The 22,500-nt window shown below is 35.8% G+C and overlaps 1 protein-coding gene across 4 annotated transcripts in view; it reads right to left on the bottom strand.

Moving 5' to 3' along the window:
* Nucleotides 1–22,500, bottom strand: part of mef2d (myocyte enhancer factor 2d) — a 296,690-nt gene that overhangs the window by 92,978 nt on the left and 181,212 nt on the right. For all 4 annotated transcript variants that reach the window (XM_062062583.1, XM_062062585.1, XM_062062584.1 and 1 more), the window contains exon 3: nt 22,171–22,374. In XM_062062583.1, coding sequence (XP_061918567.1) covers nt 22,171–22,374 — 204 coding nt within the window. The remainder of the gene's footprint in view (nt 1–22,170; nt 22,375–22,500) is intronic.

Below are 22,500 nucleotides of genomic sequence, written 5' to 3'. Positions count from 1 at the left end.
CTTGCGTCGAGTAACATGACGACTTTTATTATAATACTGCCAAAAGTCTACGCTTTTCTTGTGAAATTGTGACCTTTTTCTTGTGAAATTCCAACTCATCACAACAAAAAAATTTTTTTTAAATAAAAGCAGTCTTTTTCTCACAATGTGTCGACTTTTTTCTTAGAAAATTGGGAACAATTTCTCATATTCTTTCTGTTTCTGTAATATTGCAATATTTTCCTCGTAAAATTATGACTTTTTAATGTAAAATTATGACTTTTTAATGTAAAATTATGACTTTTTCATGCAAAATGGTGACATTTGTCATATAAAATTCTGACTTTTATCACAATATTGCCAATTTTTTTGTTGTTCTTGTAAAACAGTGACAATTTTTTTAGTAAAATCACGACTTTTGTCATCATTTTGCCAAGTAAAATTCTGATCATTATTATATTGCCCAATTTTGAAAGTTTTCTTATAAAATTGTGACTTTTGTCGAGCAAAATTACGACTTTTTTCATAAAATTGCCAAAATGTTAAGCTTTTCCTTGTAAAATTGCGACTGTTAATGAGTAAAAATTCCAACTTTTGTCACAATATTGCACGTATGTTCAGTTTTTCTTGTAGAAGTTTGACTTGCTTCGAGTAACATGACGACTTTTATTATAATACTGCCAAAATTCGACGTTTTTCTTGTGAAATTGAGACCTTTTTCTTGTGAAATTCCAACTCATCACAACACATTTTTTTTTTTTACTAAAAGCAGTCTTTTTCTCACAATGTGTCGACTTTTTTCTTAGAAAATTGGGAACAATTTCTCATATTCTTTCTGTTTCTGTAATATTGCAATATTTTCCTCGTAAAATTATGACTTTTTAATGTAAAATTATGACTTTTTCATGCAAAATGGTGACATTTGTCGTATAAAATTCTGACTTTTATCACAATATTGCCAATTTTTTTGTTGTTTTTGTAAAACAGTGACAATTTTTTGAGTAAAATCACGACTTTTGTCATCATTTTGCCAAGTAAAATTCTGATCATTATTATATTGCCCAATTTTGAAAGTTTTCTTATAAAATTGTGACTTTTGTCGAGCAAAATTACGACTTTTTTCACAAAATTGCCAAAATGTTAAGCTTTTCCTTGTAAAATTGCGACTGTTAAAGAGTAAAAATTCCAACTTTGGTCACAATATTGCACGAATGTTCAGTTTTTCTTGTAGAAGTTTGACTTGCGTCGAGTAACATGACGACTTTTATTATAATACTGCCAAAATTCGACGTTTTTCTTGTGAAATTGAGACCTTTTTCTTGTGAAATTCCAACTCATCACAACAAGCTTTTTTATATTTGCATAGTATGTATATGTTATTAATGTTGTAAATACACATCTTTATATATCTAGAAAGGCTGGTCCTAAAGAGGGAGGCATTTTTTTTCCCGGAGGTCTCAAGAAGGTATAAAATACATGTGTGTGTGTGTGTGTGTGTTCTTGTATTTCTAGCCTTCGTGAGACATCAAGAAGGAAAAGTATCTTCCATATGAGGAGGTGTGAACAAGTGATGACATAAATCATGGTCCCAATAACATTGCATCTAATAGAGAATGTCTCATTAGCACCCCTGGTGGTGACATCTATCAACATGAGGGTGGTCCCAAAAAGGAGGGATTTTTCACATCGACTGTGTGTCGCTTTTAAAAGTGCTCCCCCTCGGGAAATGATCAGATAGCAAAAAAAGCCGGCATGCAGGATTAATGAACGAGGGGCCGGGCGACTCTAACACCCGCTTAACGAGGAGGCCAGTGGCCGCCGCACATCTGGAGGGGACAACCGAGGACAACCGCTGGAGAAAGTTACTTCATGCCTGGCAGCTGGCGGAGAGGGCGGGTGACAAGGTGTGTGTGTGTGTGTATGGACGGGGTGCGGCGGCAGCAGCAGCAATCCGGCATCCATCGGGGAGGGAGGCTCCCGTGTAAGGATGCACACAAACACACGAGCGAGACGCACACCAGGACTGAATATTGTATGAGACACTCTCTGGGGCCTAAGAGGAGCGTGCAAACTGGAGAGAGAGAGGCTGACTTGTGCACTCGCAACACACGCACACACACACACACACACACACACACACACACACACACACACACACACACACACACACACACACACACACACACACACACACACACACACACACACACACAAACGAACATAAAGAGGAAGAAAGAGACGGAGCGACACACAACACAAACACATGTACGCACACAAACAGGTCCGGTGAAGCTTGAGCTGATGTGGCCTGGAGCTGCCCAACGCCCTGCGACACACACACACACACACACACACACACACACACACACACACACACACACACACACACACACACACACACACACACACACACACACACACACACACACACACACACACACACACACACACACACACACACACACATTCTTGTACGTGTTACATTCCTGAGACGTGAGAAAAAAAGCCTACCTCTTTAGGACCAGCCTTTCTAGATATATAAAGATGTGTATTTACAACATTAATAATATATACATACTATGCAAATATAAAAGAAGCTTGTTGTGATGAGTTGGAATTTCACAAGAAGAAGGTCACAATTTCACCAAAAAAACGTACAATTTTGGCAGTATTATAATAAAAGTCGTCATTTTACTTGACGCAAGTCTAAACTTGACGAGAAAAACTGAACATTTGTGCAATATTATGATAAAAGTTGGAATTTTACTCAATAACAGTCGCAATTTTACAAGAAAAAGCTAAAAATTTGGGCAATTTTGCGAAAAGAGTCGTAATTTTACGCGACAAAAGTCACAATTTTAGAAGAAAACTTTCAAATGTTGGCAATATTATAATAATAATCGGAATTTTACTTAGCAAAATGATGACAAAAGTCGTCATTTTACTCAAAAAATGTCACTGTTTTACAAGAACAACAACAACATTGGCAATATTGTGATATAAGTCAGACTTTTATGACAAATGTCACCATTTTGCATTAAAAAGTAACAATTTTACATGGAAAAGTAATAATTTTACGAGAAAATATTGCAATATTACAGAAACAGAAAGAATATGAGAATTTTTTCCCAATTTTATAAGAAAAAAGTGATTAATAATATATACATACTATGCAAATATAAAAGAAGCTTGTTGTGATGAGTTGGAATTTCACAAGAAAAAGGTCACAATTTCACAAGAAAAACGTAGAATTTTGGCAGTATTATAATAAAAGTCGTCATTTTACTTGACGCAAGTCTAAACTTGACAAGAAAAACTGAACATTTGTGCAATATTATGATAAAAGTTGGAATTTTACTCAATAACAGTCGCAATTTTACAAGAAAAAGCTAAAAATTTGGGCAATTTTGCGAAAAGAGTCGTAATTTTACGCGACAAAAGTCACAATTTTAGAAGAAAACTTTCAAATGTTGGCAATATTATAATAATAATCGGAATTTTACTTAGCAAAATGATGACAAAAGTCGTCATTTTACTCAAAAAATGTCACTGTTTTACAAGAACAATAACAACATTGGCAATATTGTGATATAAGTCAGACTTTTATGACAAATGTCACCATTTTGCATTAAAAAGTAACAATTTTACATGGAAAAGTAATAATTTTACGAGAAAATATTGCAATATTACAGAAACAGAAAGAATATGAGAATTTTTTCCCAATTTTATAAGAAAAAAGTGATTAATAATATATACATACTATGCAAATATAAAAGAAGCTGTGATGAGTTGCAATTTCACAAGAAAAAGGTCACAATTTCACAAGAAAAACATAGAATTTTGGCAGTATTATAATAAAAGTCGTCATTTTACTTGACGCAAGTCTAAATTTGACAAGAAAAACTGAACATTTGTGCAATATTATGATAAAAGTTGGAATTTTACTCAATAACAGTCGCAATTTTACAAGAAAAAGCTAAAAATTTCTGCAATTTTGCGAAAAGAGTCGTAATTTTACTCGACAAAAGTCGCAATTTTAGAAGAAAACTTTTAAATGTTGGCAATATCATAATAATAATCGGAATTTTACTTGGCAAAATGATGACAAAAGTCGTCATTTTACTCAAAAAATGTCACTGTTTTACAAGAACAACAACAACATTGGCAATATTGTGATATAAGTCAGACTTTTATGACAAATGTCACCATTTTGCATTAAAAAGTAACAATTTTACATGGAAAAGTAATAATTTTACGAGAAAATATTGCAATATTACAGAAACAGAAAGAATATGAGAATTTTTTCCCAATTTTATAAGAAAAAAGTGATTAATAATATATACATACTATGCAAATATAAAAGAAGCTTGTTGTGATGAGTTGGAATTTCACAAGAAAAAGGTCACAATTTCACAAGAAAAACGTAGAATTTTGGCAGTATTATAATAAAAGTCGTCATTTTACTTGACGCAAGTCTAAATTTGACAAGAAAAACTGAACATTTGTGCAATATTATGATAAAAGTTGGAATTTTACTCAATAACAGTCGCAATTTTACAAGAAAAAGCTAAAAATTTCGGCAATTTTGCGAAAAGAGTCGTAATTTTACTCGACAAAAGTCGCAATTTTAGAAGAAAAATTTCAAATGTTGGCAATATCATAATAATAATCTGAATTTTACTTGGCAAAATGATGACAAAAGTCGTCATTTTACTCAAAAAATGTCACTGTTTTACAAGAACAACAACAACATTGGCAATATTGTGATAAAAGTCAGAATTTTATATGACAAATGTCACCATTTTGCATGAAAGATTTTACAATAAAAAAGTAATAATTTTACATAAAAAAGTAATAATTTTACATAAACAAGTAATCATTTTACGAGAAAATATTGCAATATTACAGGAACAGAAAGAACATGAGAAATTGTTCCCAATTTTCTAAGAAAAAGTCGACAAATTGTGAGAAAAAGACTGCTTTTAGTAAAAAAAAAAAAAATTTTGTAATTGGTTTTTAATTTTCATGCTTTACATCAAGTTATTACAGTATGTCTCTCTACTGAATTTTCCCCAGGGATCAATAAAGTACTTTCTATTCTATTCTACATACATATTTGTATATTTTATTTATTTAATTAATTTTGGCTTTAGAAAGCATAAAACCAAGAAAAAAGTGTGTTCTCATCTTACATGAGGATTGTGAGTGATATGCAAAATTCCGCGAAAAAAGTGCAGATTTTTTTATTTCAAATTTTTCCCTGTAAAATCCATTTAATCAGCATCTCGGACCGGATTTTCTCGTAAAATTATGACTTTTTTTTAATGTAAGATTATTACTTTTTGATGCAAAATTTTGACATTTGTCATATACAATTCTGACTTTTATCACAATATTGCCAATGTTGTTGTTGTTCTTGTAAAACAGTGACATTTTTTGAGTAAAATCACGACTTTTGTCATCATTTTGCCAAGTAAACTTCCGATTATTATTATAATATTGCCAAAATGTGAAAGTTTTCTTATAAGAATGTGACTTTGTCGAGTAAAATTACGACTCTTTTCACAAAATTGCCAACATTTTAAGCTTCTTCTTGTAAAATTGCGACTGTTATTGAGTAAAATTCCAACTTTTATCCTAATATTGCACAAATGTTCAGTTTTTCTTGCAGAATTTTGACTTGCGTCGAGTAACATGACGACTTTTATTATGATACTGCCAAAAGTCTACGTTTTTCTTGTGAAATTGTGACCTTTTTCTTCTAAAATTTCAACTCATCATAACAAATTTTTTTTTTTTTAACTAAAAGCAGTCTTTTTCTCACAATGTGTCGACTTTTTTCTTAGAAAATTGGGAACAATTTCTCATATTCTTTCTGTTTCTGTAATATTGCAATATTTTCTCGTAAAATTATGACTTTTTAATGTAAAATTATGACTTTTTCATGTAAAATTATGACTTTTTCATGCAAAATGGTGACATTTGTCATATAAAATTATGACTTTTATCACAATATTGCCAATGTTGTCGTTCTTGTAAAACAGTGACATTTTTTGAGTAAAATCACGACTTTTGTCATCATTTTGCCAAGTAAACTTCCGATTATTATTATAATATTGCCAAAATTTGAAAGTTTTCTTATAAGAATGTGACTTTTGCCGAGTAAAATTATGACTCTTTTCACAAAATTGCCAACATTTTAAGCTTTTTCTTGTAAAACTGCGACTGTTATTGAGTAAAATTCCAACTTTTATCCTAATATTGCACAAATGTTCAGTTTTTCTTGTAGAATTTTGATTTGCGTCGAGTAACATGACGACTTTTATTATAATACTGCCAAAAGTCTAAGTTTTTCTTGTGAAATTGTGACCTTTTTCTTGTGAAATTCCAACTCATCGCAACAATTTTTTATTTATTTACTAAAAGCAGTCTTTTTCTCACAATGTGTCGACTTTTTTTCCTATAAAATTGGGAACAACTTCTCATATTCTTTCTGTTTCTGTAATATTGCAATATTTTCTCGTAAAATTATGACTTTTTAATGTAAAATTATGACTTTTTCATGTAAAATTATGACTTTTTCATGCAAAATGGTGACATTTGTCATATAAAATTATGACTTTTATCCCAATATTGCCAATGTTGTCGTTCTTGTAAAACAGTGACATTTTTTGAGTAAAGTCACGACTTTTGTCATCATTTTGCCAAGTAAACTTCCGATTATTATTATAATATTGCCAAAATGTGAAAGTTTTCTTATAAGAATGTGACTTTTGTCGAGTAAAATTTCGACTCTTTTCACAAAATTGCCAACGTTTTAAGCTTCTTCTTGTAAAATTGCGACTGTTATTGAGTAAAATTCCAACTTTTATCCTAATATTGCACAAATGTTCAGTTTTTCTTGTAGAATTTTGACTTGCGTCGAGTAACATGACGACTTTTATTATAATACTGCCAAAAGTCTACGTTTTTCTTGTGAAATTGTGACCTTTTTCTTGTGAAATTCCAACTCATCACAACAATTTTTTTTTTTTTTTACAAAAAGCAGTCTTTTTCTCACAATGTGTCGACTTTTTTCTTAGAAAATTGGGAACAATTTCCCATATTCTTTCTGTTTCTGTAATATTGCAATATTTTCTCGCAAAATTATGACTTTCTAATGTAAAATTATGACTTTTTCATGTAAAATTATGACTTTTTCATGCAAAATGACTTTTGTCATCATTTTGCCAAGTAAACTTCCGATTATTATTATAATATTGCCAAAATGTGAAAGTTTTCTTATAAGAATGTGACTTTTGTCGAGTAAAATTTCGACTCTTTTCACAAAATTGCCAACATTTTAAGCTTCTTCTTGTAAAATTGCGACTGTTATTGAGTAATCACTCTACGGAGACAGCCCTCGCAAAAATGACTAATGATCTATTGCTAACGATGGATTCTGATGCATCATCTATGTTGCTGCTTCTTGATCTTAGCGCCGCTTTCGATACTGTTGATCATAATATTTTATTAGAGCGTATCAAAACGCGTATTGGGATGTCAGACTTAGCCTTGTCTTGGTTTAACTCTTATCTTACTGACAGGATGCAGTGTGTCTCCCATAACAATGTGACCTCGGACTATGTTAAGGTAACGTGCGGAGTTCCCCAGGGTTCGGTTCTTGGCCCTGCACTCTTTAGTATTTACATGCTGCCGCTAGGTGACATCATACGCAAATACGGTGTTAGCTTTCACTGTTATGCTGATGACACTCAACTCTACATGCCCCTAAAGCTGACCAACACGCCGGATTGTAGTCAGCTGGAGGCGTGTCTTAATGAAATTAAACAATGGATGTCCGCTAACTTTTTGCAACTCAACGCTAAGAAAACGGAAATGCTGATTATCGGTCCTGCTCAACACCGACATCTATTTAATAATACCACCTTAACATTTGACAACCAAACAATTAAACAAGGAGACTTGGTAAAGAATCTGGGTATTATCTTCGACCCAACTCTCTCGTTTGAGTCACACATTAAGAGTGTTACTAAAACGGCCTTCTTTCATCTCCGTAATATCGCTAAAATTCGTTCCATTTTGTCCACAAGCGATGCTGAGATCATTATCCATGCGTTCGTTACATCTCGTCTCGATTACTGTAACGTTTTATTTTCGGGCCTCCCTATGTCTAGCATTAAAAGATTACAGATGGTACACAATGCGGCTGCTAGACTTTTGACAAAAACAAGAAAGTTTGATCATATTACGCCTATACTGGCTCACCTGCACTGGCTTCCTGTGCACCTAAGATGCAACTTTAAGGTTTTACTACTTACGTATAAAATACTACACGGTCAAGCTCCTGCCTATCTTGCCGATTGTATTGTACCATATGTCCCGGCAAGAAATCTGCGTTCAAAGAACTCCGGCTTATTAGTGATTCCCAGAGCCCAAAAAAAGTCTGCGGGCTATAGAGCGATTTCTATTCGGGCTCCAATATTATGGAATGCCCTCCTGGTAAAAGTTAGAGATGCTACCTCAGTAGAAGCATTTAAGTCTCATCTTAAAACTCATTTGTATACTCTAGCCTTTAAATAGACTCCCTTTTTAGACCAGTTGATCTGCCGTTTCTTTTCTTTTCTTTTCTACTCTGCTCCGGGGTGGACCGCTAGCCTGTTCATCGGATGGGGACATCTCTACGCTGCTGACCCGTCTCCGCTCGGGATGGTTCCTGCTGGCCCCACCATGGACTGGACTTTCGCTGATGTGTTGGACTTTCACAATATTATGTCAGACCCACTCGACATCCATTGCTTTCGGTCTCCCCTAGAGGGGGGGGGGGGGGGGTTACCCACATATGCGGTCCTCTCCAAGGTTTCTCATAGTCATTCACATTGACGTCCCACTGGGGTGAGTTTTCCTTGCCCGTATGTGGGCTCTGTACCGAGGATGTCGTTGTGGCTTGTACAGCCCTTTGAGACACTTGTGATTTAGGGCTATATGAATAAACATTGATTGATTGATTGATTGAAAATTCCAACTTTTATCCTAATATTGCACAAATGTTCAGTTTTTCTTGTAGAATTTTGACTTGCGTCGAGTAACATGACGACTTTTATTATAATACTGCCAAAAGTCTAAGTTTTTCTTGTGAAATTGTGACCTTTTTCTTGTGAAATTCCAACTCATCACAACAAATTTTAATTTTTTTTACTAAAAGCAGTCTTTTTCTCACAATGTGTCGACTTTTTTCTTAGAAAATTGGGAACAATTTCTCATATTCTTTCTGTTTCTGTGATATTGCAATATTTTCTCGTAAAATTATGACTTATTAATGTAAAATTATGACTTTTTAAAGTAAAATTATGACTTTTTCATGCAAAATGGTGACATTTGTGGTATAAAATTCTGACTTTTATCACAATATTGCCAATTTTTTTGTTGTTCTTGTAAAACAGTGACCATTTTTGTGCAAAGGTGGCACATTTCAATTTCCTACACACACTTGTTGTTTCATATGTTGACCAGAGGGGGAGCACTTTTAAAAGCGACACACAGTCAATGTGAAAAATCCCTCCTTTTTGGGACCACCCTCATGTTGATGGATGTCACCACCAGGGGTGCTAATGAGACATTCTCTATTAGATGCAATGTTATTGGGACCATGATTTATGTCATCACTTGTTCACACCTCCTCACATGGAAGATACTTTTCCTTGTCGATGTCTCAAGAAGGGCAGAAATACAAGAACACACACACACACACACACACACACACACACACACACACACACACACACACACACACACACACACACACACACACACACACACACACACACACACACACACACACACACACACACACACACACACACACACACACACACACACACACTTAAGAGCCATCTGCAGCTGGAGATACAGCCTACAGAAAGCTTTACTGCTGACACAGTGAGACAGAGCGAAAGGGCAGGATGGGAGCAAAAAAAAATAAGAGCGTGCTCGAGTGAATCAGGAGCCCGGAACATGTTTGCGTGTTCCGGTAGCGTGACCTCACACACTCACAATCAATCACTTCGTCAATCAACCGGTGCTTGCTTCTCCCCCGAATCCTTATCCAGGATATTTGGGATAATGGTTCCACCTTTGAACTCCATGCTTGGAGGAGTCCCTTGGTGGTTAATGCAGACACCAAAACCTGCACACACCTACAACCGCTCCTACTGTTGCTGGGGACCACAACAACAATGGAGTCGTTCCGGTTGTAGCCACAAAACGTGTTTGCAAAGAGGGAACTCCCAGTGATGTCACACCTTAATTAAAGCAGGTGTCAAACTCCTTCTCACCCAGGGCCACGTCGCAGTTATGGCTGTCCCTCAGAGGGCCACGTGTTATCGTAAATTCCCGACTATAAGCCGCTACTTTTTTTCCTCCGCTTTGCACCCTGCGGTTCGTGAAACGGTGCGGCTAAGTCAAGGATTTTTCTTCGAGGACGGCCATAATGCATATTCCGTATTTTTCGGAGCATAAGTCGCACCGGCCAAAAAATGCATAATAAAGAAGGAAAAAAACATATATAAGTCACACTGGAGTATAGGTCGCATTTTTGGGGGGAAATGTATTTGATAAAAGCCAACACCAAGAATAGACATTTGAAAGACAATTTAAAATAAATAAAGAATAGTGAACAACAGGCTAAATAAGTGTACGTTATATGAGGCATAAATAACCAACATATATACATATATATATGTATATATACGTATATACATATATATATATATATATATATATATATATATATATATATATATATATATATATATTATATATATATGTATATATACGTATATACATATACATATATATATATATATATATATATATATATATATATGTATATATACGTATATATACATATATATGTAGGTATATATATATATATATATATATATATATGTATATACGTATATATACATATATATATGTAGGTATATATATATATATATATATATATATATATATGTATATATACGTATATACATATATATATATATATATATATATATATATATATATATATATATATATATATATATATATATATATATATACATATATATATATATATATACATATATATATATATACATATATATACGTATACATATATACATATACGTATACATATATACATATACATATACATATATACATATACGTATACATATACGTATACATATATACATATACATATATGTATACATATATACATATACATACATACATACATATACATATATGTATACATATATACATATACATATACATATATACATATACATACATACATACATACATACATATATAAATATATATATATATATATATATATATATATATATATATATATATATATATATATATATATATATATATATATATATATATATATATATATATATATATATATATGCATGTATGAAACGGCCTCAGGATGCAGTGCCCGCGTGTACAGGAAGTGATGTCATCAAAATGGCAGCCCTTATGGGGCTTCCATCCATAGACATCTTATCAGTAGACGCAGCATTGGCTGCTGTGACGCGAGAAATTCAGCCGCCATCTTGAAGTGGTGATGAGGAGCCTAAACTGACAGTTGACAGGTAGAAAACAAAGATGGTGTTCAGCGTTTTCCTGCTCTAATGAGCGGACTGTTGAAAATAGGAATCGGGGGATTACTTTTCACGAGTAAGATTTAACATGAATGGTTAGGTGGGGGGTTAATATATGGGGGTTTGGTTTACAAACTTTCAGCCCCACCTAAAATTAAATTCACCAGCCGCCACTGATTATGATGCATTCTCATTTTAGGCAAAGTATAAGACAATACTTTCTCAACAGTATAATTGTAACCAGGAATAAGTCTTCAAGTAACAATATTCAAATACTAACATTGTTGGGTAAAACAGAATTTGGTTTTATTCTGAATCCAGTGAAACAGATTGGTGGTTTTAGCTGATATAAAGACTTTCAGGTGTTTATATATGTTTATGTTTCAGTGTTTGGCAGACGCTTTTATCCAAAGCGACATACATAAAAAATACATATAAAATAATCACTGTAAACATGATCATTTAAGGGAAGAATGTAATAGAAAATATCAATACAAAGTGTCAATACAGAATAAACTCTGCTGCTGCAGCAACAGAGATACAGTCTAAGATATATAGATATCTAATGTATTCATACATTGTTTATGTAGCATGTATATATAACCTAATCATATTGTTTCTTCAATTTAAAAACAGCTGACCGTTTTTTCCCCCCTTCTCTGGGATTATATTCCCAATTTTGATCTCGGACGTCTGGTCACTTATAGCAGTGGTCCCCAACCACCGGGCCGCGGCCCGGTACCAATCGGTCCGCGGACCGGTACCGGGCCGCACAAGAAATTAAAAATAAAAATAAAAAAATAATAATAATTATTATTTAATTTTTTTTTTTTTTTTATGAAATCAACATAAAAAACACAATATATATACATTATATATCAATATAGATCAATACAGTCTGCAGGGATACAGTCCGTAAGCACACATGATTGTATTTATTTATGTAAAAAAAAAATAAAAAAAATTTTTTTAATTTTTTTTTTTTAAATACACTCCCCCCCCCCCACCACCGGTCCGTGGGACACATTTTCAAGCGTTGACCGGTCCGCAGCTACAAAAAGGTTGGGGACCACTGACTTATAGCATATAAGAATATTATATTACTGTTAAAGGCCTACTGAAATGATTTTTTTTTATTTAAACTGGAATAGCAGATCCATTCTATGTGTCATACTTGATCATTTCGCGATATTGCCATATTTTTGCTGAAAGGATTTAGTAAAGAAAATCGACGTTAAAGTTCGCAACTTTTGCTCGCTGATAAGAAAAGCCTTGCCGGTACCGGAAGTAGCGTGACGTCACAGGAGCTAGTATTCCTCACAATTCCCCGTTGTTTACAATGGAGCGAGAGAGATTCGGACCGAGAAAGTGACGATTACCCCATTAAATTGAGCGAGGATGAAAGATTCGTAGATGAGGAACGTTACAGTGAAGGACTGGAGAGGCAGTGATGGACGTATCTTTTTTCGCTCTGACCGTAACTTAGGTACAAGCTGGCTCATTGGATTCCACACTCTCTCCTTTTTCTATTGTGGATCACAGATTTGTATTTTAAACCACCTCGGATACTATATCCTCTTGAAAATGAGAGTCGAGCACGCGAAATGGACATTTAAAGTGACTTTTATCTCCACGACAATACATCGGTGACACACTTAGCTACTGAGCTAACGTGATAGCATCGTTCTCAAATGAAGATAGAAACAAAAGAAATAAACCCCTGACTGGAAGGATAGACAGAAGATCAACAATACTATTAAACCATGGACATGTAACTACACGGTTAAAAATTCTCAGCCTGGTAAGGCTAAACAACGCTGTTGCTAACGACGCTAAGGCTAATTTAGCAACTTAGCAACTGGACCTCACAGAACTATGATAAAAACATTAGCGCTCCACCTACGCCAGCCAGCCCTCATCTTCCCATCAACACCCGTGCTCACCTGCATTCCAGCGATCGACGGCGCGACGAAGGACTTCATCCGTGGGTTCGGCGGCAAGCATCGGCTAGGCGTAGTAAGTAGTCCTTGTTGTGTTGCTGTAAGTATTGTACTTAGCCGCTAATACACCGATCGATCCCACCTACAACGTTCTTCTTTGCAGTCTCCATTGTTCATTAAATAAATTGCAAAAGATTCACCAACACAGATGTCCAGAATACTGTAGAATTTTGTCGAAGAAAACAAGAGGTTTCTGTATCGGGTTCGATAGGGTCCAACCACTTCAATGGATTTTGTGACGTCACGCGCATAAATCATATCCAAAGGAGTTTTTCAACCGGAAGTGTGGCGGGAATTTTAAAATTGCACTTTATAAGTTAACCCGGCCGTATTGGCATGTGTTTCAATGTCAAGATTTCATCATTGATATATAAACTATCAGACTGAGTGGTCGGTAGTAGTGGCTTTCAGTAGGCCTTTAAGCAAACTATGAATAATAAAACATGTGTCCTTTATCATAGCTACACGTATGACAAAAAAACGCGTGAAAATCAGTGGTATTCAGTGAGGTAAGATGAATGAAATGCGCTGACAGTTCATTGCTCCTGCCAAATGAATTGAGTGGAGCGGATCACCACTCCAAGATGGCGGCCCGCGTCTCGCCAGCGCCAGTAGCGCTCAATGCTGCGTCTACTTATAAGATGTCTATGCTTCCACCAGCACACACAATGAATGAATGAATGAATGAATGAATGAATGAATGAGGCATATTTGGCATTGATGTAAACGTTTGCAAACCAAAAAGACACAAATAGAGGCGTTTGTGAATCGAGGTTCCACTGTACTGATAATGATGTGATAGGAAGTTAATATTGTAAAATAAATAATGAAATAATACAATTAAAACAGAAAAAGGGGAATCGACGAATATAAGCGGCAGGCTTTCGGGGGGCCATATAAAATGATGTGGCGGGCCATATCTGGCCCCTGGGCCTTGATTTTGACACGGGTGCCTTACAGTAGGTGTCCTCAGCTTGAACTAGCACCTGGGAAGTGCTTTGAAGACTTTCCGCGTAACACCTTGTGAAAAGGCCAAACACAAAACTATTGTTCCGCCTGAAGGTTTGCGATGCCAGGTCAGCAATCCAGCAAGAGGAGGCTGCACACCAGGGGGGTCCAAACTTATTACACTGAGGGCCACGCACTGGAAATTCAAAGCATTTGGGGGCCATTTTGATGTTTTTCATTTTCAAAAACAACATATAGTTTTTTTTTTACCTTAAATCTCTAGATCAACTTCAGATCTACTTGTCAATACAACGTTTATGCATTATTTCTTTTGCTGTAGGCAACTAGGAGCTAGCAGCTACACAACAGCTAAGCATACAATAGCAGCTAGCCATTCGCAATTAAACAATATTGCAATCGAAAGCAGCACATTTGTCAATATATAAACAAGTATCAAATAATCACAGTTGCATATTACTTACACATACAAAGTCTCCAAGGCAGAAACGTATAAAAAAAAAAATCCAGTAACAAACGTGTCCGCATAATTCACCTTGACAACTTATGAGCATAATTTAATGGATTATTGTGGCCTGTAAGTGATGCAACAAACTTGATAACTGCAATAGGCCAATCAGAGGGTTGATAATAAATAAGTCAGTGTTCTCATACCAACCATTTTCCTCCGATTTGGTATTGATATCGGTCCGATATCAGCAAAAAAAATGTCCGATACAAGCGCTCTGATACAAGCAGCCCTGCCCTGCAGCACGTGTACAAGGTTGGTCATTTCTTGTATTTTAGTCAGTTAAAAAGGTAAACATGCTCGGCTGTATAGGCTACTAGGAGCTAGCAGCTACACAACAGCTACGCACACAATAGCACACCAGCTAGCCATTCTCAATCAAACAATATTGCAGTCTCAAGCAGCACATTTGTCAATGTATAAACAAGTATCAAATAATTATAGTTGCATATTACTTACACATACAAAGTCTCCAAGGCAGAAACGTATTAGAAAGTATCCAGTAACAAACGTGTCCGCATCATTCAACTTGACAACTCACGAGCATAACTTAATGGGCTTTAAGTGATGCAAAAAACTTGATGACTGCATCAGGTCAATCAGAGGGTTAATAATAAATAGGTCAGTGTTGTCATACCAACCATTTTCCTCCGATTTGGTATTGATATCGATCCGATATCAGCTAAAAAAATGTCCGATACAAGCGCTCTGATACAATCAGCCCTGCAGCACCTGTACAAGGTTGGTCTTTTCTTGTATTTTAGTCAGTTACAAAAGGTAAACATGCTAGGCTGTAGGGTACTAGGAGGTAGCAGCTACACAACAGCTAAGCACACAATAGCACACCAGCTAGCCATTCGCAATCAAACAATATTGCAGTCTAAAGCAGCACATTTGTCAATATATAAACAAGTATCAAATAATTATAGTTGCATATTACTTACACATACAAAGTCTCCAAGGCATAAACGTATTAGAAAATATACAGTAACAAACGTGTCCGCATCATTCAAGTTGACAACTTAAGAGCATAACTTAATAGATTACTGTGGTCTTTAAGTGTTGCAAAAAACTGGAGGGTACTTACACATACAAAGTCTCCAAGGCAGAAACGTACTAGAAAGTATCCAGTAACAAACGTGTCCGCATCATTCAACTTGACAATTTAAGAGCATAATTTAATAGATTATTGTGGTCTTTAAGTGTTGCAAAAAACTTGAGGGTACTTACACATACAAAGTCTCCAAGGCAGAAACGTATTACAAAGTATCCAGTAACAAACGTGTCCGCATCATTCTACTTGACAACTTAAGAGCATAACTTGATGGATTATTGTGGTCTTTGAGTTTCAAAAAACTGGAGGGTACTTATACATACAAAGTCTCCAAGGCAGAAACGTATTAGAAAGTATCCAGTAACAAACGTGTCCGCATCATTCAACTTGACAACTCACGAGCATAACTTAATGGACTATTGTGGGCTTTAAGTGTTGCAAAACACTTGAGGGTACTTACACATCCAAAGTTTCCAAGGCAGAAACGTATTAGAAAGTATCCAGTAACAAACGTGTCCGCATCATTCAACTTGACAATTTAAGAGCATAATTTAACGGATTATTGTGGTCTTTAAGTGTTGCAAAAAACTTGAGGGTACTTACACATACAAAGTTTCCAAGGCAGAACGTATTAGAAAGTATCCAGTAACAAACGTGTCCGCATCATTCAACTTGACAACTCACGAGCATAACTTAATGGACTATTGTGGGCTTTAAGTGTTGCAAAACACTTGAGGGTACTTACACATCCAAAGTCTCCAAGGCAGAAACGTATTAGAAAGTATCCAGTAACAAACGTGTCCGCATCATTCAACTTGACAATTTAAGAGCATAATTTAACGGATTATTGTGGTCTTTAAGTGTTGCAAAAAACTTGAGGGTACTTACACATACAAAGTCTCCAAGGCAGAAACGTATTACAAAGTATCCAGTAACAAACGTGTCCGCATCATTCACCTTGACAATTTAAGACCATAACTTGATGGATTATTGTGGTCTTTAAGTGTTGCAAAAAACTTGAGGGTACTTACACATACAAAGTCTCCAAGGCAGAAACGTATTTGAAAGTATTCAGTAACAAACGTGTCCGCATCATTCAACTTGACAACTTAAGAGCTTAATTTAATGGACTGTTGTGGGCTTTAAGTGTTGCAAAAAACTTGAGGGTACTTACACATACAAAGTCTCCAAGGCAGAAACGTATTAGAAAGTATCCAGTAACAAACGTGTCCGCATCATTCAACTTGACAACTCATGAGCATAACTTAATGGACTATTGTGGCCTTCAAGTGTTGCAAAAAACTTGAGGGTACTTACACATACAAAGTCTCCAAGGCAGAAACGTATTAGAAAGTATCCAGTAACAAACGTGTCCGCATCATTCAACTTGACAACTCAAGAGCATAACTTAATGGGTTATTGTGGTCTTTAAGTGTTGCAAAACACTTGAGGGTACTTACACATACAAAGTATCCAAGGCATAAAGGTAATAGAAAATATCCAGTAACAAACTTGTCCGCATCCTTCAACTTGACAACTCACGAGCATAACTTAATGGACTATTGTGGGCTTTAAGTGTTGCAAAACACTTGAGGGTACTTACACATCCAAAGTCTCCAAGGCAGAAACGTATTAGAAAGTATCCAGTAACAAACGTGTCCGCATCATTCAACTTGACAATTTAAGAGCATAATTTAACGGATTATTGTGGTCTTTAAGTGTTGCAAAAAACTTGAGGGTACTTACACATACAAAGTCTCCAAGGCAGAAACGTATTACAAAGTATCCAGTAACAAACGTGTCGGCATCATTCAACTTGACAACTTAAGAGCATAACTTAATGGATTATTGTGGTCTTTAAGTGTTGCAAAAAACTTGAGGGTACTTACACATACAAAGTCTCCAAGGCAGAAACGTATTACAAAGTATCCAGTAACAAACGTGTCGGCATCATTCAACTTGACAATTTAAGAGCTTAATTTAATGGATTATTGTGGTCTTTAAGTGTTGCAAAAAACTTGAGGGTACTTACACATACAAAGTCTCCAAGGCAGAAATGTATTAGAAAGTATCCAGTAACAAACGTGTCCGCATTATTCAACTTGACAACTCACGAGCATAACTTAATGGAGTATTGTGGTCTTTAAGTGTTGCAAAAAACGTGAGGGTACTTACACATACAAAGTGTCCAAGGCAGAAACGTATTAGAAAGTATCCAGTAACAAACGTGTCCGCATCATTCAACTTGACAATTTAAGAGCATAATTTAATGGATTATTGTGGTCTTTAAGTGTTGCAAAAAACTTGAGGGTACTTACACATACAAAGTCTCCAAGGCAGAAACGTATTAGAAAGTATTCAGTAACAAACGTGTCCGCATCATTCAACTTGACAATTTAAGAGCTTAATTTAATGGATTATTGTGGTCTTTAAGTGTTGCAAAACACCTGAGGGTACTTACACATACAAAGTCTCCAAGGCAGAAACGTATTAGAAAGTATCCAGTAACAAACGTGTCTGCATCATTCAACTTGACAACTTAAGAGCATAACTAAGAGGATTATTGTGGTCTTTAAGTGTTGCAAAAAACTTGAGGGTACTTACACATACAAAGTCTCCAAGGCAGAAACGTATTAGAAAGTATCCAGTAACAAACGTGTCCGCATCATTCTACTTGACAATTTAAGAGCATAACTTGATGGATTATTGTGGTCTTTGAGTTTCAAAAAATTGGAGGGTACTTACACATACAAAGTCTCCAAGGCAGAAACGTATTAGAAAGTATCCAGTAACAAACGTGTCCGCATCATTCAACTTGACAACTCACGAGCATAACTTAATGGACTATTGTGGTCCTTAAGTGTTGTAAAAAACTTGAGGGTACTTACACATACAAAGTCTCCAAGGCAGAAACGTATTAGAAAGTATCCAGTAACAAACATGTCCGCATCATTCAACTTGACATTTTAGGAGCATAATTTAATGGATTATTGTGGTCTTTAAGTGTTACAAAAAACTTGAGGGTACTTACACATACAAAGTCTCCAAGGCAGAAACGTATTACAAAGTATCCGGTAACAAACGTGTCTGCATCATTCAACTTGACAACTTAAGAGCATAACTAAGAGGATTATTGTGGTCTTTAAGTGTTGCAAAAAACTTGAGGGTACTTACACATACAAAGTTTCCAAGGCAGAACGTATTAGAAAGTATCCAGTAACAAACGTGTCCGCATCATTCAACTTGACAACTCACGAGCATAACTTAATGGACTATTGTGGGCTTTAAGTGTTGCAAAACACTTGAGGGTACTTACACATCCAAAGTCTCCAAGGCAGAAACGTATTAGAAAGTATCCAGTAACAAACGTGTCCGCATCATTCAACTTGACAACTCATGAGCATAATTTAACGGATTATTGTGGTCTTTAAGTGTTGCAAAAAACTTGAGGGTACTTACACATACAAAGTCTCCAAGGCAGAAACGTATTAGAAAGTATTCAGTAACAAACGTGTCCGCATCATTCAACTTGACAATTTAAGAGCTTAATTTAATGGATTATTGTGGTCTTTAAGTGTTGCAAAACACCTGAGGGTACTTACACATCCAAAGTCTCCAAGGCAGAAACGTATTAGAAAGTATCCAGTAACAAACGTGTCCGCATCATTCAACTTGACAACTTAAGAGCTTAATTTAATGGACTGTTGTGGGCTTTAAGTGTTGCAAAAAACTTGAGGGTACTTACACATACAAAGTCTCCAAGGCAGAAACGTATTAGAAAGTATCCAGTAACAAACGTGTCCGCATCATTCAACTTGACAACTCATGATCATAACTTAATGGACTATTGTGGCCTTCAAGTGTTGCAAAAAACTTGAGGGTACTTACACATACAAAGTCTCCAAGGCAGAAACGTATTAGAAAGTATCCAGTAACAAACGTGTCCGCATCATTCAACTTGACAACTCAAGAGCATAACTTAATGGGTTATTGTGGTCTTTAAGTGTTGCAAAAAACTTGAGGGTACTTACACATACAAAGTCTCCAAGGCAGAAACGTATTACAAAGTATCCAGTAACAAACGTGTCGGCATCATTCAACTTGACAATCTAAGAGCTTAATTTAATGGATAATTGTGGTCTTTAAGTGTTGCAAAAAAACTTGAGGGTACTTACACATACAAAGTCTCCAAGGCAGAAATGTATTAGAAAGTATCCAGTAACAAACGTGTCCGCATTATTCAACTTGACAACTCACGAGCATAACTTAATGGACTATTGTGGTCTTTAAGTGTTGCAAAAAACTTGAGGGTACTTACACATACAAAGTCTCCAAGGCACAAATGTATTAGAAAGTATCCAGTAACAAACGTGTCCGCATTATTCAACTTGACAACTCACGAGCATAACTTAATGGACTATTGTGGTCTTTAAGTGTTGCAAAAAACTTGAGGGTACTTACACATACAAAGTCTCCAAGGCAGAATTGTATTAGAAAGTATCAAGTAACAAACGTGTCCGCATCATTCAACTTGACAATTTAAGAGCTTAATTTAATGGATTATTGTGGTCTTTAAGTGTTGCAAAAAACTTGAGGGTACTTACACATACAAAGTCTCCAAGGCAGAAATGAATTAGAAAGTATCCAGTAACAAACGTGTCCGCATTATTCAACTTGACAACTCATGAGCATAACTTAATGGATTATTGTGGTCTTTAAGTGTTGCAAAAAACTTGAGGGTACTTACACATACAAAGTCTCCAAGGCAGAAATGTATTAGAAAGTATCCAGTAACAAACGTGTCCGCATTATTCAACTTGACAACTCACGAGCATAACTTAATGGACTATTGTGGTCTTTAAGTGTTGCAAAAAACTTGAGGGTACTTACACATACAAAGTCTCCAAGGCAGAAACGTATTAGAAAGTAACCAGTAACAAACGTGTCCGCATCATTCAACTTGACGATTTAAGAGCATAACTTGATGGATTATTGTGGTCTTTAAGTGTTGCAAAAAACTTGAGGGTACTTACACATACAAAGTCTCCAAGGCAGAAATGTATTAGAAAGTATCCAGTAACAAACGTGTCCGCATTATTCAACTTGACAACTCACGAGCATAACTTAATGGACTATTGTGGTCTTTAAGTGTTGCAAAAAACTTGAGGGTACTTACACATACAAAGTCTCCAAGGCAGAATTGTATTACAAAGTATCAAGTAACAAACGTGTCCGCATCATTCAACTTGACAATTTAAGAGCTTAATTTAATGGATTATTGTGGTCTTTAAGTGTTGCAAAAAACTTGAGGGTACTTACACATACAAAGTCTCCAAGGCAGAAATGTATTAGAAAGTATCCAGTAACAAACGTGTCCGCATTATTCAACTTGACAACTCATGAGCATAACTTAATGGATTATTGTGGTCTTTAAGTGTTGCAAAAAACTTGAGGGAACTTACACATACAAAGTCTCCAAGGCAGAAACGTATTAGAAAGTAACCAGTAACAAACGTGTCCGCATCATTCAACTTGACGATTTAAGAGCATAACTTGATGGATTATTGTGGTCTTTAAGTGTTGCAAAAAACTTGAGGGTACTTACACATACAAAGTCTCCAAGGCAGAAACGTATTACAAAGTATCCAGTAACAAACGTGTCCGCATCATTCAACTTGACAACTCATTAGCATAACTTAAGAGCTGCAACAGACTAGATGACTGCAATAGGCCAATGAGAGGGTTAATAATAAATAGGTCGGCAAAATAAATGTACTCCATCCAACCTTTTCTAATATTCCACACTACAAATCAATACAAGTGTGTATGATTCCCGCAGATATTGCATCGGAGTCGTATCTGAGGTTAAAAAGTTGTGCCGGGACACCCCTAAAATATCTCTTGACAAAATGTCGATAGTCCGTGTCGGACCGTTTACAAAGACGGACAGGACCAGCGACTTCCTCTCTTCGGCGCTCCGGGCAATCAAACAGAGGCTTTTACCTCGATGATGTCGGCGTTGGTCCGGCTCTCGTGGGGCTCGTTGTACTCGGTGTACTTGAGGAGGACCTTGTCCATGTCGGTGCTGGCGTACTGGAAGAGCTTGTTGGAGTGGTTGAAGATGATGAGGGCGATCTCGCAGTCGCACAGCACGCTCAGCTCGTACGCCTTCTTCATCAGGCCAAACTTCCGCTTGGTGAACGTCACCTGGGGGGGAGGGGGGGGGGGGGGGGGGGAGGACAAGGTGGGTTGAGTCAAAGCGGATTTGGACCAAAGGACGCCGCAAGACTTTGATTGACAGGCCGAGTAGCAGCTCCCTTGGAAGATTTTATT

Source organism: Entelurus aequoreus, linkage group LG11 (assembly GCF_033978785.1).
Source record: "Entelurus aequoreus isolate RoL-2023_Sb linkage group LG11, RoL_Eaeq_v1.1, whole genome shotgun sequence".
Lineage (NCBI taxonomy): Eukaryota > Metazoa > Chordata > Actinopteri > Syngnathiformes > Syngnathidae > Entelurus > Entelurus aequoreus.
The sequence above is the reverse complement of the archived record's forward strand: the minus strand, read 5'-3'. Positions and strand labels throughout refer to the sequence as shown.